We start from the raw sequence: 12,977 nt of genomic DNA, 5'->3' as shown, positions 1-12,977 counted from the left end.
CTTTTTTCCTAGGGCGGAAACTTGAAAAATTTTGTTATTAATCTTAATTAAAATTAAAAAAAAATAATAATAATAATTGAAAGCCTGTCCTTTATGAAATCCCGCCAAAACTGAGGTGCCCATTACGTATATAGCTACAATGCTGTACATGCGCGGAAACGGGAGCCCGTCTAACGCATAGACATATCTATATATCTATATGTCTATGGTCTAATAAAAATTGTGATCTCTCTCTCTCTCTCTCTCTGGCGCTCGCATCACATTGGGTCTGTTCTTTGCAGCTGAACTAGCTGCACTGGTTCAGAGTTTATCTTTTTCTGTCCCCATTGGAAGGAGAAGGATGGGCTCTGAACTGGCTGCACTGGTTCAGAGTTTATCTTTTTCTGTTCCCATTGGAAGGAGAAGGATGGGCTCTGAACTGGTGCAACCAGTTCAGCTGTAAAGAACAGACCTCTATTGTTATGATCGCGGCGGGTGATTCTGCGCGCACGTTCACGGATGATTATTTTGACAAGCGCTTTGTGTACGATTCAGAGTGATTCGAAGCATTTGTCAATGAGAAGGAAACGGAATCCATGGATTCCGACTAATAACGGTTTGTCACAATCGTATAGGAGATCCTGTCAATTCACCTGGACGGTGAAAAATACTCTCGTTTCAACCGTACAATCCTCATCCTGAAATATGGCATTGACGAATATCTTGCTGCTCAGTCAAATAGCGGGTTACGTCGTGGCTCTTATCCTGTCACTCTGCATCATCGTACCTATGAGCCTGCATCAGGATGAGTTTAGGTAAAGATCGAAAGACATATTTTCTAGTTGACGCGAAACTATCGCAAATCACTTACTTCTTCTTGCAGAGGACATTGTCTCCTGTTTTCGACCGGAGTCTGGCAGGAGTCGGATGGTCAGTTTGTGGTGAACTGGGCATCACAAGCATATTGTAATTATACGATATTTGTAGGCCTGATGCTCTTTATAGCATCGGCGGTACAAATCTATCGGTTGTCCCTGCTCATGTATCGCAGCGAAGATAGCTCATTTCTCTCTGCATTTGTGGACGTCGTCATGTCCATCATCCTCACTACCATCACCCTGATCGCGGCAATTATCGTTACTTTAGGCTTTATGACTTGGTGCCAATGTATGACTAAGAGATTCCCATCGTGCGAACTAGCCGCTGGAAATGATATTGATAAGGCTGACGATATCGATACATCTGGCTTTCATATCGAACTCGGCGCTGCGCAGTTTGGCATCTGGAGCAGTCTATCGATTTGGGTCGGTTTGTCAGTTTTTGCTGTCTTAAAACTGTTACGATACCATCAGTTGGAGAACATGAAGGTATCTATGTATAGAGAGAGGCAAAAATTAATAGAAGCTACTACAAGCGGCGCTCAGCAGCAGGAACCGAGTTAAAATTCGGTAGGCTAAGTTTTCATTTCTCAGGGGTGACATGTTTAAAAATATATGTTTGTTAATTCACAAGGGCAAATAAGACTATATCTGTAACAACATATATTTATGTAAACAGTTACAGTATATGAATTTTTTGATAATTTTGAAATGCCCAGAAGTACTGCAAGTGAAATGACATATTAATGTAATGAATATTATTGTTAACAAACTGATGCAGAGTGTCGATTAGTTTCACAAAAAGGAACAGTTAAAATTTTTTTTTAATTGAAAGGTCAATGTATATATACATACAGCAAAATATTTTTAAAGTATTACACACATTTAGCATAGATTATGACCGTGTTTACAATTGAGAAAAAAAGTTCTTTAATAAAACAATAAAAGTTAAAAAAGAATTAATAAATAATATAAAACACAAGAAGGTAAACAGGTTAATGAGAGTTAAGCGTAAAAAACAATGTGAATAAATATCTTCATAAAATCCTGTAATTAAATGTTTCGATTCCTTTTCGAATCATCTTTAATAATTGTTGATGAAATTATTTGTGTAATACATAGAAATGATACGAAAATGAATAGTAAATACATGATATTATAAAAAATGTGTGAGTATATTTCTTTATGTACAATGATATTTTTGCGTATCTTACTGTTGTGTCTGTCAAGTTCCTTAATGGCTGGAATCATTTGAGAAACTTGCTTTGTAAGACAGAAAGTAGTTCTGTCTTAGTCATGTTGCATTTCGTGGATGTCAAAATACACGATATTTTTAGGAGACCATATATTTATTTATTATTAATTTTTGTTTCCTTTTTATATATGACACAAATAATTTTGTTAACAGTTATTGAAGATGATCTGAAAATAAATGAAACGTTTAATTAAAAGTTTTTCTTAAATATTCATTCGCGTTTTATTTTCTGCACTTGGCTGTCATTAATCTATTCATTTTTTCCACGTGTTGCGTTTGAATTCTTTAGTAGTCTCTCTTGCATCATATTGTTCAACTTTCGATTTTCTATAACTTTAGATATATAAAATTTGTATAAAAATTTTTGTTAATAATGTGTATATATTACAGTATAAGTATTTCCATTTGTAATGAACAAATTGAAACATAGTTTTAGTATAATATAATAAGTTGATGTATATAATTGCTTATTTTGTATATTGCTCTATATTTTTCTGATTCTATTTTACATATATATATATATATATATATATTAATACATGAAGTCATTGGATCTTTTGAGTTTGATCCTTACAAGAACCTAAATTTAAAAAATATTTAAATATGTTTATATTATATATGAATAATAATTATACATATAAACTACAATGTAATATATCAAAATTATATCCTGACCCAATCTAATATAAAATGTACTATATCTAACCCTGGAAATTTCAATACATATAGCATTGCAAATGTATTTTGCATATTACAAATCATACAAAATGACCAAATGTAAAATGTAAATAAATGATCAAAATAGCGACGAGACTTGTTTAAAAATGACGTGCTTGTACTTTTTTGCATACTCCGAGTGTGCTTCTACGACTACCTGGTGGACACGATCTTCTGGGAACGTCGATTATCACAAAAGGCGCGACGTTAATTGGTACACATTCTAATTGGAAGGTGGTTTCGTTCACGCCTATTATCCCATCGGGCGTGCAAGGGCCGCCTAACGTTTTAAGAGGATAACATGTGTTGTTGAACGGTACTATGCCGTCTTCCAAGCAGGGATTCTCCACGCAACGTGGCACTGCCTCGTTCTTGGGAAGAATGACGTAATTCTTGGACGGACAAGGACCTTGTCTGTAGGCTTCGTGGCAGGAATCATTCAATGGGAAATACAAGAATCGTGGTCTACAATCGCACACCCAGGCGTTTCTCGCACCGTCACCCGGATAAAGAAGCATGTTCTTCGGACAACTGTCTGGTATCGACACGGGTATACGTTCCGTTATCGCCTAGAGTGTATAAAAAGAAGTATATAGCCCATTCTCTTCGCGAATTCTTATATTAATGCTTTTATTACCGTGGAATTGCCGCCGCTGACGTGGGACGTTTCTTCATCAATCGGAAATGCAAGATCCTGGCCGAATATCATCATATAATTGTATGTAAGAAGCACAATACTGATATATAAGCACTTCATTTTTATTGTTGGACGAAACTGCCGCTAAGAAGATCGAAAATACAGATACTTGTAAATAGAAAGTTGAAAAGGCTATTCGCGATATAAAATGATACAAGTGCAAAGATCAATCAGAATCAGCTGTATATAAATATTTGTAACTAATGCTTATCTGAAAAACGATCGCGCATAAAGATGTTAAATGTTTCAATTTATTTTGGATCCTCTTCGGTAGTAAACTAGAAAAAAGCACGATATATATATATATATATATACTCCAAGAGAATGCCCATTATAAGATATCAGAAGTTATCTAAACAACTATTAATGAGAATTATGTATATGTATAAATTTATATACCAATTTATATATTGCATTTTAGCTCTAATTGGCACTTTTCATATCGAGATTTAATGCAGACAAATATGAAAATATATGATTTCTTACAATATTGTTAGCAATAATATCCTATTTTCCGGTAAAAAAAGAAGATACTGCGCGCGTGACAAGCGAGATGTGAACTTGAGAGAGATATGTTTTGAGATTCTCACAAATATACGTACAATTATACTGAGCCGAACTAACGCGACTACGATGTTTCAAGGCTAACCACTATTAAACAAAAGAAAATGAAAGAGTGTACCGACTTGAACGATATCCTCTTCACTAATACCGGTGCATCTTTATGTATGCGTATGTACTGTATATACAACTTGCGAGAAAGTCGTTAAACATATATATACAGGAACAGTGGAGGAAGAGGAATTCTTCAGAAAAATGTACTTCTCGAAAGCACGATTCAAGATGATTAAATGGCTCACACGAAGATGTGACATAGACCAACACTGAAACTTAAATAATTTTTTTCTTTAGATAGATCTAATATCGACGATATAAAATATAATCTTTCTATAATTGATATCCAAGTTATTTATTAATCTTATTAAAAAATTGATTAGGATTTAGCTGTATAAATGCACTATATATAATATTTTGCTGAATCGAGCATATAGAATATTCTGTAATATTCGAGTATCGAAAAAAGTAAAAGCTTTTATTATTGTAATCATATTTACAGAAAGTGTATCATTAGGATTTTTCGAGGGAATCACTCGTCTATTTTCAAGTTGTCTTCGAGTTCTGCAGCTACTAATTCGTTATATACACTTAAATTGTTCATAGAAGCTAAGAAATTGCTCTCATTATATTCAGGCCAAGATCTAAATTCCTTAAAAAGTTCTATCATTTGTACTGGAGTTAAGTCACCAAATTGTGTAAATATTGTGTAGTCTTTAGCTATTAATCTGATTCCACAGCCTGGTATCCATTTTCTAAGAATAGAATATGCAATTGTAATATAAAAAAATAAGATTTTTTCTATATATATATATATATATATATATATATATATATATATATATATATATATATATATATAATGACAGCAAAATATTTGATTAAAATTATTGTACTCACTCTAATTCAGATATCACTCTGTTACAACGTTTCTGCATATGATGTCTTACAAAATACGAAAATGTTATCCAATCTTCTAGCGATAATTGCGAGTAAAGATCGATTTTTGGCTCAACTTTTATCACATTTATTTGCTCATAATCCTGTTTTGCTCGCATACGAGTTAACTTATGTTGAATTTTATTATTTTGCCTTGGCCAAGGTAGAAAAGCTTTTCTATTTAATGCTCCCAGAAGTTTATAATTGAACATTGTTTGAAACATCACTTTTGTAAAAGTATATATTTTATTGTTACTGATATCACAACTGTATTTCTATATAAAGCGTGATAAAGCCAAATTTTAATATAATTACCGATTATACTTTAAAGAACAAAGGAAAATGAAATACTAACATGCCACAGAGATGGAGGTACCGCTAAGTAGAAGACAGGTCTTCCATAAGACATGAAGGAGTTACGAAACAATAAACTTTGTATAAGATGATGAAAAAATAATTTGCTAGATGTCGCACCAACTATCTGCATGGAAGTTTCATCGTCCCATTCTTTATTTTTCACTCCTTGAAAAATCTGCTGAATTTGACTCTTGTCCTTAAGTTTGTAAATCGAATTGCAAGTTGTAACGAGATTAAAATTTCGCAGATCCAATCTTCCAGGATACATATTATGAATTGCATTCAATATTGGATGTAACTCCTTCCTTGCTTCATACAGATGAATCAATGGTATATCGACTTTTAATAATTCTGTAGTCAACACACCGTAACCGGGATTTATCTCGGCAACAAAACACATATTCTTTATAAGATCATCTTTAATCAAAGAGAGATATTCTGCAGCGGAATCTCTGTCAATAAAATATAACACATCAACATCTGTCTTACATAATTTCAATTGTTTTGTACAAACGTTGATTAAATCTGGATTAACACTGCGCACATAGCTCATAATATGGAGTATCTCTTTATCACCAAATATACATTTTTTTTCCATTTTTTTCATTTTTACTTTTATTTCTTCGATCTCCTTCTTCATCTGTTCAGTGTCTTTATATTTGGCTTCATTCAAACATGAGCTATTGCTGGTCGATGTCGAGCAATATGCTTTTAAAATGTGCTTACTTCTTCCTGACAACCAGGAAGTTATTACTGGCAAAAAGTTTTTGTTTAACATTTTGCCTCCAATTTGTTATAAGACAAAAATGCAAACCTAGATGAAAGTATTAAAGTAATCATGAGGAGAAAAGAAGTTTTCCTACCGAAATATCTGACGTTTTAACAAATATTATAAAAATTAATAAAGTGGAACGTTTTTCCTTAAAACTTTCTAAATGAAAGAGATAGTTGCATATTGATTAATTATTGCCATCATATAATGCACATTATTTAAAGAAGAATATTTCTTCTTAATCGTAAGAATCAATGTTGCCGATTGGCTGATGATAATATTCGTAAAATTATTTCGAATCACACAAAAAAATGGAACAAAGTCCAAACAAACTCGTAATCGATATACGATATCTATACACGTGTTATCTCTTAGAAATTAACCTAACCTCAACCTAGTATTGCCCAGTATATAGTAGCCATATACAGTATAATCTCTACATGCTCTATATGCAATTTTTTTCTGCTGTTTTTACTTGTCGTTATTTAGGGTAGCTATAATTAATTAAAAATCGTGTAATTGTATAATTCAAAATTGTAAGAAATTCGCATATTCCTTGTTTGTTTTCCTTCTATATTCATTGAATCGCATTAATCTTGAAAATAATAAAACTATCAAGTATATATTATTTTCTATTTTAAAAATCTATACGAAAAGTTTAGTAACTATTATTACATCGATTCAGAGACGTACAAGATTTAACCACAAGTAAGATCTACTTTTTTGTATGTCTATTATTAGATTATTGTTGTTATATTATATATCAGATATATGCAAGATTATATATATATCTTAGATATCATCTCTCTCTTTCTCGGTTTCAGGAAAGAAACTGCTTATCAATAACATATCTGTCATCATCGTCGTCATCATTATAATTATCTGTATCAAGATTTTATAAAATGGCTCAAAGTGCCGCTTTGTTGACACGTATAATAGCATCTTCCGTGTCTGCCACTAAACAAGCTGGTAAAATAATTCGAGATGTTTTAAATACAGGCGGATTAAACATAGTGGAGAAGGGCAAGACTGATCTGCAAACAGAGGCAGATCGTTGCGCTCAACGATGCATCATAACTTCACTGAGTTGTCAGTTTCCAAATATAACAATTATTGGTGAGGAAGAGCCATCCAGTTGCGAGGTGCCTTCTGAATGGATCATCACGGAAGCTGATCAAGAGGTGTTGCAATTGAAGTTACCATCCCACCTGGAGGACGTTAATCCCAAGGATGTGTGCGTTTGGGTGGACCCTCTAGATGGTATTGATATCTTAATTTAAATCCTGAAAAAAGAATTCTTTGAGCATATGACAAGTAAAATACATTTATATCTCTGCTTTGTCTTATTGTTGCATTTTAAGGTGTAAAATAATGGAGAACATGGTTTATTCATGAAAGGATTTATTTTGTAGGTACGGCAGAATATACGCAAGGACTGGTAGAGCACGTCACAGTATTGGTTGGTGTGGCGATCGGCAAGACGGCGATTGGAGGCGTAATACATCAACCATATTATAGGAATGACGAAAACAGTACATATGTTGAAAATGGTCGTACATTGTGGGGTATTGATGGCGTGGGATTTGGAGGTTTTGCACCGAAACCACCTCCGAAGGGAAGGAGAATAATAACGACCACTCGGTATAGCAAACGATTTTAATTTATTGTGTTATTCTCTAATAATTTTATTAATATTGAATACATTTTATCGTCCTCGTTCACAGTTCGCATTCTGACAGCATTGTCCAGAGCGCCATAAAATCCTTAAATCCCGATGAAGTGATGCACGTAGGCGGTGCCGGGCACAAGGTGATTACACGAGCGAGTATTCATGATTTTCGCCGTGATGACAATGGCAATCTCCGAATTATTCGAGATATACAATGCGAATGAATTAAATCGAAACATCATGTGTATTTACAGATAATTCTCCTTTTGGAGGGAAAAGCTCACGCATATGTGTTTGCTAGTCGCGGATGCAAAAGGTGGGACACTTGCGCCCCCGAAGCCGTTCTTCACGCAATCGGTGGTGTATTAACCGATCTCCATGGTGAACGCTATTCGTATAATCGGGAAACAACATATGCAAACACCAGAGGCGTACTGGCCACTGCGCCCGGCCAATTGCATCAGTGGTACTTGAGTCGTATACCTGATGAAGTAAAGCAAAAATTACAATAGGTAATATCGTGGCGTGAATCGATATGATTTTAAATTATTTATTTTTGCCGGATATTTCGTTGGATTCTTATTTCAATGATATTTTGCATTCTTGTGCATCGAAAGTTTTAATAATTGTTAATAATCTCGTGTGGGATGTAAACATTCCGTAATAATTTTATATTCGTCGGTATTCTGGTGTAAAGAAAAAAAAACACAAAAACAGCTTTATCTTCAAACAATGTAATTACATAATAAAAGAAAAAAATTTTAAATTTGATTTAGTTAGAGGAAATTTTATTTTGATCATGTCGCTCTTATTTTGATTACCATTGAAAGATGTGAAATCTTTTCTTACACTGTGGTTGAAAATAATTTTAATGAAACTGAAATCATTAAATTAATAGAATAGTAATGTGTAAAATTTTTTATATAATCCATTTCATAATCAAGGGATGTGTGGCAGATGCAGCATATACTTCAAAGAGATGTAAGTAGTTTAGATAACGCTCGATAGAATAAATAAACGAAAGAATAAATATTCTTTCACGGTCAGCATCTGACGTAGTAGTCATTCCGGTTTTTCGTTAAGCCTAGTAGAAGGGAGAATAAAAGGCGCTCTAAGTAAGAAGCACTATCAGTGCGCGATTACTGCATCGCGAGACATCAATCTTCAAAACAAATCGGTATTAAATTTTTCCACTAACTATCGAAAAGATTGGTCGTCCTTCGTCTATTAAGACAGGAGAAAGGAAAAGAGACTCGAAAATTAAAGAACTGACGAAATATTTAGAGGAATTCGAGAGGAAGATAAGACAAAACTCGTTAGGAGACTAATTAAGAATCAAGGACGACGACTGAAACCAGAAATGATGGAACGTTCTTTATTCGCAAAATCGTTCCTCCTCGCGATATTCTTTGTGAATATTCAGAAATATCGTGCCGCTTATACTCCTCCAATGGTTACAGTGGAGCCGCTTCATCCCGTAGGACTGCGCATGTCAATTCCTGGTAAAATATGAACAATATATTGGATTACAAATATAATTTAATTAGAGAGAAAGAGAGAGAGAGAGAAAAGACACGATAAATAAAATAATTCTATTAAAATATTGTATATTAACTATAGGGATAGTTTATTTTGTGCATACGTTTTAAATTAATTGAAAAGAATATCGTGAAGAATATGACTGTTCTGAGATATTGTGCATTGTCCACTCATTGAACAATTTTGCAATGAATGAAAAAAATAATTAAATGAATCGAGGATGGGACAGCTTATAAATGAAACAATCGTTATCTTGCGCAACTTTGACCTTTACTATAAGCAAACAGAAAATAATATTGCACATTCTAATCCGAATTCTTTCCTTGTACAGATGAACATGGAATCACATTAGTGGCCTTCCATGTTAAATTCAATGAGGATTTCGATGGTCTAGAAGCGGGACAAATAGCGAAAGATATTCTCAAAGTTCGTAACGGACGTTGGATTTATCAGGACCGGCAAACTGATTTAAAGAGGGACGACATTATTTATTATTGGATTCATGTGGTATATCAGGGCCTTGGTTACAATCAGATTGATCAATCGCATCGGGTTATCGGTAAACTTTGCCTGATTATTAAGTCAAAGTTGAATTAATTCTCTGTCTTTTTTAAATTCCATTTTGCGAAGCAAAAATTCGCTTAAACTACGATTGATAACTAATATATTTATACGAATGATTTTAAATTTTATTTACGATTTATTATTATAACTATACATTCATATTTATTATAAAGAACTTTATTAAACATAATATACCATTATTTGTTATTTTTGGTTATTATTATCTAATTATTATTAGTGTTCGATTTCCAGATTTTTACAATTACGATGGCACTAAATATATTAGCAATAAACTTCAAGACGAGCAAAACTGTACAACGACATCGGTAACATGGATCTTTGAAAACGGCGGACGACGGCAAGTCTGTCCTCGTCAACTGCTCTTCGAGGACAATTTCAATACTATTAATAGCACAAACTGGAATTCGATTCAACGTTTTGCTGGTGCGCCGGTACGTATTATATACTAATTATAATAAATTATTTATAAGAGAATACGGAGAACTGGTTCTACAATACAATTGTGATTAAATCGCAATACTATTTTTGTTTCACCAGGATTATGAATTTGTTGTCTACATGACTAATGATGTAACAGACGTAAACGACGGCCGGCTGCGCATCAAACCGATTCTTCTTGACACCAAATTCGGCAAGGATTTCACATCACGTGGAAGTTTGATATTGGAAGAGTAAAACCGATGATTTTAAAATTATAATTAGAATTAAAATTAGAGAATCTAACTAACATGTGAGAAAATTTAATTTATGTTGTTCATTCGCTTATAAAATTCTCATCTTCTGCATCCTCGATATTGAATTTATTCTATATTAAATCTCGGCAGAAATATTATAGATTTTGAGTTGAGATTTTCATACCATACGATTTATTTCAATTAAAAAAAAAAAATTAATTGCTTTTTAATATTATAAAAAACAATATGGATCTCTTTTTAATATCATGCAATTTTACAAGCATAAGGTTTTATATGTGTTATGTTCAATTGAGGTAACTTTTATACCATAATGTCTTTAAGAGATTTCATACATTAAAATTAAATTTAATTATACTTTTCAGTTGCACAGGACAAATTGGTACAAGTGAATGTCAACGCCAAACTGTCGGGTCGTATATCTTGCCACCGTTGATCTCGGGACGTTTTAATACAAAGGGAAAATTCGAGTTTCTCTTCGGACGCATCGAAATAAGGGCCAAGCTGCCACGTGGTTTGGATTGGGTGTACCCTCGTAAGTTCCTCGTAAGTTCCTCGTAAGTTCCTCATAAGTTAAACTTTCAACCGTCTATTTCATTTGCGTTATTGTATAATTTTGTTTCGCAGTGTTAATTCTGGAGAGTACCGAAAATACGTGGAAGTTTGGACTCCACCGCGAGATTAGGATCGCGTCTTCGGTGGGCAACGATATACTAAGAACATCCGAGGGCGAAAACATCAGCAATCGTATATTGAGTGCAGGTGGATTGACCATTGCCTTAAACGGGAGTGACACACAGAATATTAACCAGTTTCAACTGCTTAAGAGGCAATCGAATAAGCCTTGGGCGGAGAACTTCCACATCTTCGAGATCGAATGGAAGAGTGGTCTCATCGTGGTAAAAGTCGACGGAGTGCAATACGGCGAACAAACTGTAGATGGTTCATTTGGCAAACCGGTAAGCCAGAATAAGTATTATATTGTTTTATTGATAAATTTATTTCTTAATTTTATTGAATTTCAACACTTTATTGAGTAACAACATTGAGAGTCATAATGGTGTCGTTTTTCTTGCAGTCGTATTTGACTTTGGGGATCGCTGTTGGAGGTGTTCACGAATTCCCAGATTTCGTTACGAGTAATGGCTATGTTAAGCCATGGCGAAACATCGAGGCAAAGGTGTGGTATTTAATATATAATCACAAGCTTTTATATATAAAATTTAAAAACATTCGAGAAACAGGGCCAAGTATTATTTAGTTTATCAGATATTTTGGTAAATAAATTTAACAACGCTAAATTATTATTATTTTTTTTTATAGGCGATGTACAAGTTTTATCGCGCAAAAGACAACTGGTATCCCACATGGGACACACAAACGGCCCTTGAAGTAGATTACGTGAAAGTATGGGCACTATAAATACGTTTATCTCTGCAAAACAATACATCCGCGTAACCAGTTATATTTTTATTATCTGTAGACATATTTTACAACACATTCTTTCCACAAAATAACGTCATTTATCCAGCAACAATCTCTTAACTCGTTTGTACGAAATAAATAACGAAATAATAGACATGTCGTTTGTGCATATGTGTACTTGATTAATTCTATTTTTAAAAACTCAGCGAAGCTATCTCGCTGATTCAACATAGTTTGCAGTTCCATCGATTACATATATTCGTGTACACTCATGTTGCATGCGTTGTGAATAAAAAAAAATTTCTACCAACCTTGAAGGGACGGTATAGGTGGCGTCAGGAAGGTACTGGGCACAGGTTGCAACCTACCCAGTCGAACATCGGGACCAAGACCGTTTCCCAACTGCTCGATGAGCCACTTTCCGCGATATCCGAAACGCCGTTGATACGTTTCCGCTGCGCGCGGCCCGTCCTCAGGTTTGAATTCGATGCGCATCGAGCCCTGGCCGGTTCTCCCGAAGTATACGAAACGTAGAAGACTCGCGACGCCGCTCCTAATCCATTCCCGGAGCTGGAATTGACTCGGCCAGAATTTTCTCATGAAAATTGATAGTCGATTCTCAAACAACATTTGCGGCCATATGAGAAATGACGATGACAAATCAATTGTTCTGGCATTTCGTGTCGATGTTCGATCGCTGCACCATGCGCTTGTCTACTCGTAATAAAAATTAAATTAATAGAAAAATTGTATTAATTAAAATAATTAAGATATTCATTATTTTAATAATAAATTATAAAAAATTTAACAATTTGACGTACACATACAAGGGGTATCGTTCAATAAAAAATATAATTG

General features: G+C 34.0%; 5 protein-coding genes across 9 annotated transcripts; 3 read left to right on the top strand and 2 right to left on the bottom strand.

Moving 5' to 3' along the window:
- Window positions 1-273: 273 nt before the first annotated feature.
- LOC138945008 (transmembrane protein 179) lies at window positions 274-2,678 on the top strand. Its single transcript, XM_070316160.1, has 2 exons — window positions 274-794; window positions 863-2,678. The coding sequence occupies exons 1-2, from the start codon at window positions 685-687 to the stop codon at window positions 1,419-1,421; spliced, it is 669 nt and encodes a 222-aa protein (XP_070172261.1). The 5' UTR covers window positions 274-684; the 3' UTR covers window positions 1,422-2,678.
- Window positions 2,582-4,215, bottom strand: LOC138945009 (uncharacterized). Of its 2 annotated transcripts, none has more exons than XM_070316162.1 (3): window positions 4,129-4,215; window positions 3,467-3,610; window positions 2,582-3,398 (listed from the first exon to the last, which is right to left on the bottom strand). In XM_070316162.1, exons 2-3 carry the CDS (start codon window positions 3,584-3,586, stop codon window positions 2,931-2,933), a joined length of 588 nt encoding a protein of 195 aa, XP_070172263.1. In that variant the 5' UTR covers window positions 3,587-3,610; window positions 4,129-4,215; the 3' UTR covers window positions 2,582-2,930. The 2 variants fall into 2 exon arrangements, with proteins under 2 accessions (XP_070172263.1, XP_070172262.1); XM_070316161.1 differs by lacking the exon at window positions 4,129-4,215 and adding an exon at window positions 4,013-4,101.
- Window positions 2,876-9,023, top strand: LOC138945006 (3'(2'),5'-bisphosphate nucleotidase 1). Of its 4 annotated transcripts, XM_070316157.1 has the most exons (7): window positions 6,671-6,917; window positions 7,034-7,469; window positions 7,622-7,850; window positions 7,934-8,030; window positions 8,133-8,390; window positions 8,823-8,859; window positions 8,962-9,023. In XM_070316157.1, the coding sequence occupies exons 2-5, from the start codon at window positions 7,112-7,114 to the stop codon at window positions 8,388-8,390; spliced, it is 942 nt and encodes a 313-aa protein (XP_070172258.1). In that variant the 5' UTR covers window positions 6,671-6,917; window positions 7,034-7,111; the 3' UTR covers window positions 8,823-8,859; window positions 8,962-9,023. The 4 variants fall into 4 exon arrangements, with proteins under 4 accessions (XP_070172257.1, XP_070172260.1, XP_070172258.1 ...); XM_070316156.1 differs by lacking the exons at window positions 6,671-6,917; window positions 8,823-8,859; window positions 8,962-9,023 and adding an exon at window positions 2,876-3,547 and having other exon boundaries at window positions 8,133-8,736; XM_070316159.1 differs by lacking the exons at window positions 6,671-6,917; window positions 8,823-8,859; window positions 8,962-9,023 and adding an exon at window positions 2,877-3,547 and having other exon boundaries at window positions 7,209-7,469; window positions 8,133-8,737.
- On the bottom strand, window positions 4,326-6,381 carry Mttfb2 (mitochondrial transcription factor B2). The gene is made up of 4 exons (XM_070316154.1): window positions 5,436-6,381; window positions 5,042-5,355; window positions 4,642-4,896; window positions 4,326-4,416 (listed from the first exon to the last, which is right to left on the bottom strand). The coding sequence occupies exons 1-3, from the start codon at window positions 6,213-6,215 to the stop codon at window positions 4,674-4,676; spliced, it is 1,317 nt and encodes a 438-aa protein (XP_070172255.1). The 5' UTR covers window positions 6,216-6,381; the 3' UTR covers window positions 4,326-4,416; window positions 4,642-4,673.
- LOC138945003 (gram-negative bacteria-binding protein 1-2) lies at window positions 9,019-12,275 on the top strand. The gene is made up of 8 exons (XM_070316153.1): window positions 9,019-9,380; window positions 9,749-9,976; window positions 10,234-10,433; window positions 10,540-10,673; window positions 11,060-11,229; window positions 11,322-11,653; window positions 11,773-11,874; window positions 12,018-12,275. Exons 1-8 carry the CDS (start codon window positions 9,239-9,241, stop codon window positions 12,114-12,116), a joined length of 1,407 nt encoding a protein of 468 aa, XP_070172254.1. The 5' UTR covers window positions 9,019-9,238; the 3' UTR covers window positions 12,117-12,275.
- Window positions 12,276-12,977: the final 702 nt, after the last annotated feature.

The sequence above is a fragment of the Polyergus mexicanus genome, unplaced genomic scaffold, assembly GCF_030449975.1.
Source record: "Polyergus mexicanus isolate NDT 795.1 unplaced genomic scaffold, iyPolMexi1.0 SCAF_3, whole genome shotgun sequence".
Lineage (NCBI taxonomy): Eukaryota > Metazoa > Arthropoda > Insecta > Hymenoptera > Formicidae > Polyergus > Polyergus mexicanus.
Note: the sequence above shows the minus strand (reverse complement) of the source record. Positions and strands in the feature narration are given on the sequence as shown.

Excerpts from the sequence above, each read along its gene's own strand:
- LOC138945008 (XM_070316160.1), top strand. The coding sequence starts at position 685 with ATGGCATTGACGAATATCTTGCTGCTCAGTCAAATAGCGGGTTACGTC. Across the intron at positions 795-862 it reads CTGCATCAGGATGAGTTTAG|AGGACATTGTCTCCTGTTTT; the intron begins GTAAAGATCGAA and ends TTCTTCTTGCAG.
- LOC138945009 (XM_070316162.1), bottom strand. The coding sequence starts at position 3,586 with ATGAAGTGCTTATATATCAGTATTGTGCTTCTTACATACAATTATATG. Across the intron at positions 3,399-3,466 it reads TCAGCGGCGGCAATTCCACG|GCGATAACGGAACGTATACC; the intron begins GTAATAAAAGCA and ends TATACACTCTAG.
- Mttfb2 (XM_070316154.1), bottom strand. The coding sequence starts at position 6,215 with ATGTTAAACAAAAACTTTTTGCCAGTAATAACTTCCTGGTTGTCAGGA. Across the intron at positions 5,356-5,435 it reads TACCTCCATCTCTGTGGCAT|AAATACAGTTGTGATATCAG; the intron begins GTTAGTATTTCA and ends CGCTTTATATAG. Across the intron at positions 4,897-5,041 it reads AGAGTGATATCTGAATTAGA|AAAATGGATACCAGGCTGTG; the intron begins GTGAGTACAATA and ends TTCTATTCTTAG.
- LOC138945006 (XM_070316157.1), top strand. The coding sequence starts at position 7,112 with ATGGCTCAAAGTGCCGCTTTGTTGACACGTATAATAGCATCTTCCGTG. Across the intron at positions 7,470-7,621 it reads TTGGGTGGACCCTCTAGATG|GTACGGCAGAATATACGCAA; the intron begins GTATTGATATCT and ends TTTATTTTGTAG. Across the intron at positions 8,031-8,132 it reads GGCACAAGGTGATTACACGA|ATAATTCTCCTTTTGGAGGG; the intron begins GCGAGTATTCAT and ends GTGTATTTACAG.
- LOC138945003 (XM_070316153.1), top strand. The coding sequence starts at position 9,239 with ATGATGGAACGTTCTTTATTCGCAAAATCGTTCCTCCTCGCGATATTC. Across the intron at positions 11,230-11,321 it reads TTTGGATTGGGTGTACCCTC|TGTTAATTCTGGAGAGTACC; the intron begins GTAAGTTCCTCG and ends TTTGTTTCGCAG. Across the intron at positions 11,654-11,772 it reads ATGGTTCATTTGGCAAACCG|TCGTATTTGACTTTGGGGAT; the intron begins GTAAGCCAGAAT and ends TTTTTCTTGCAG.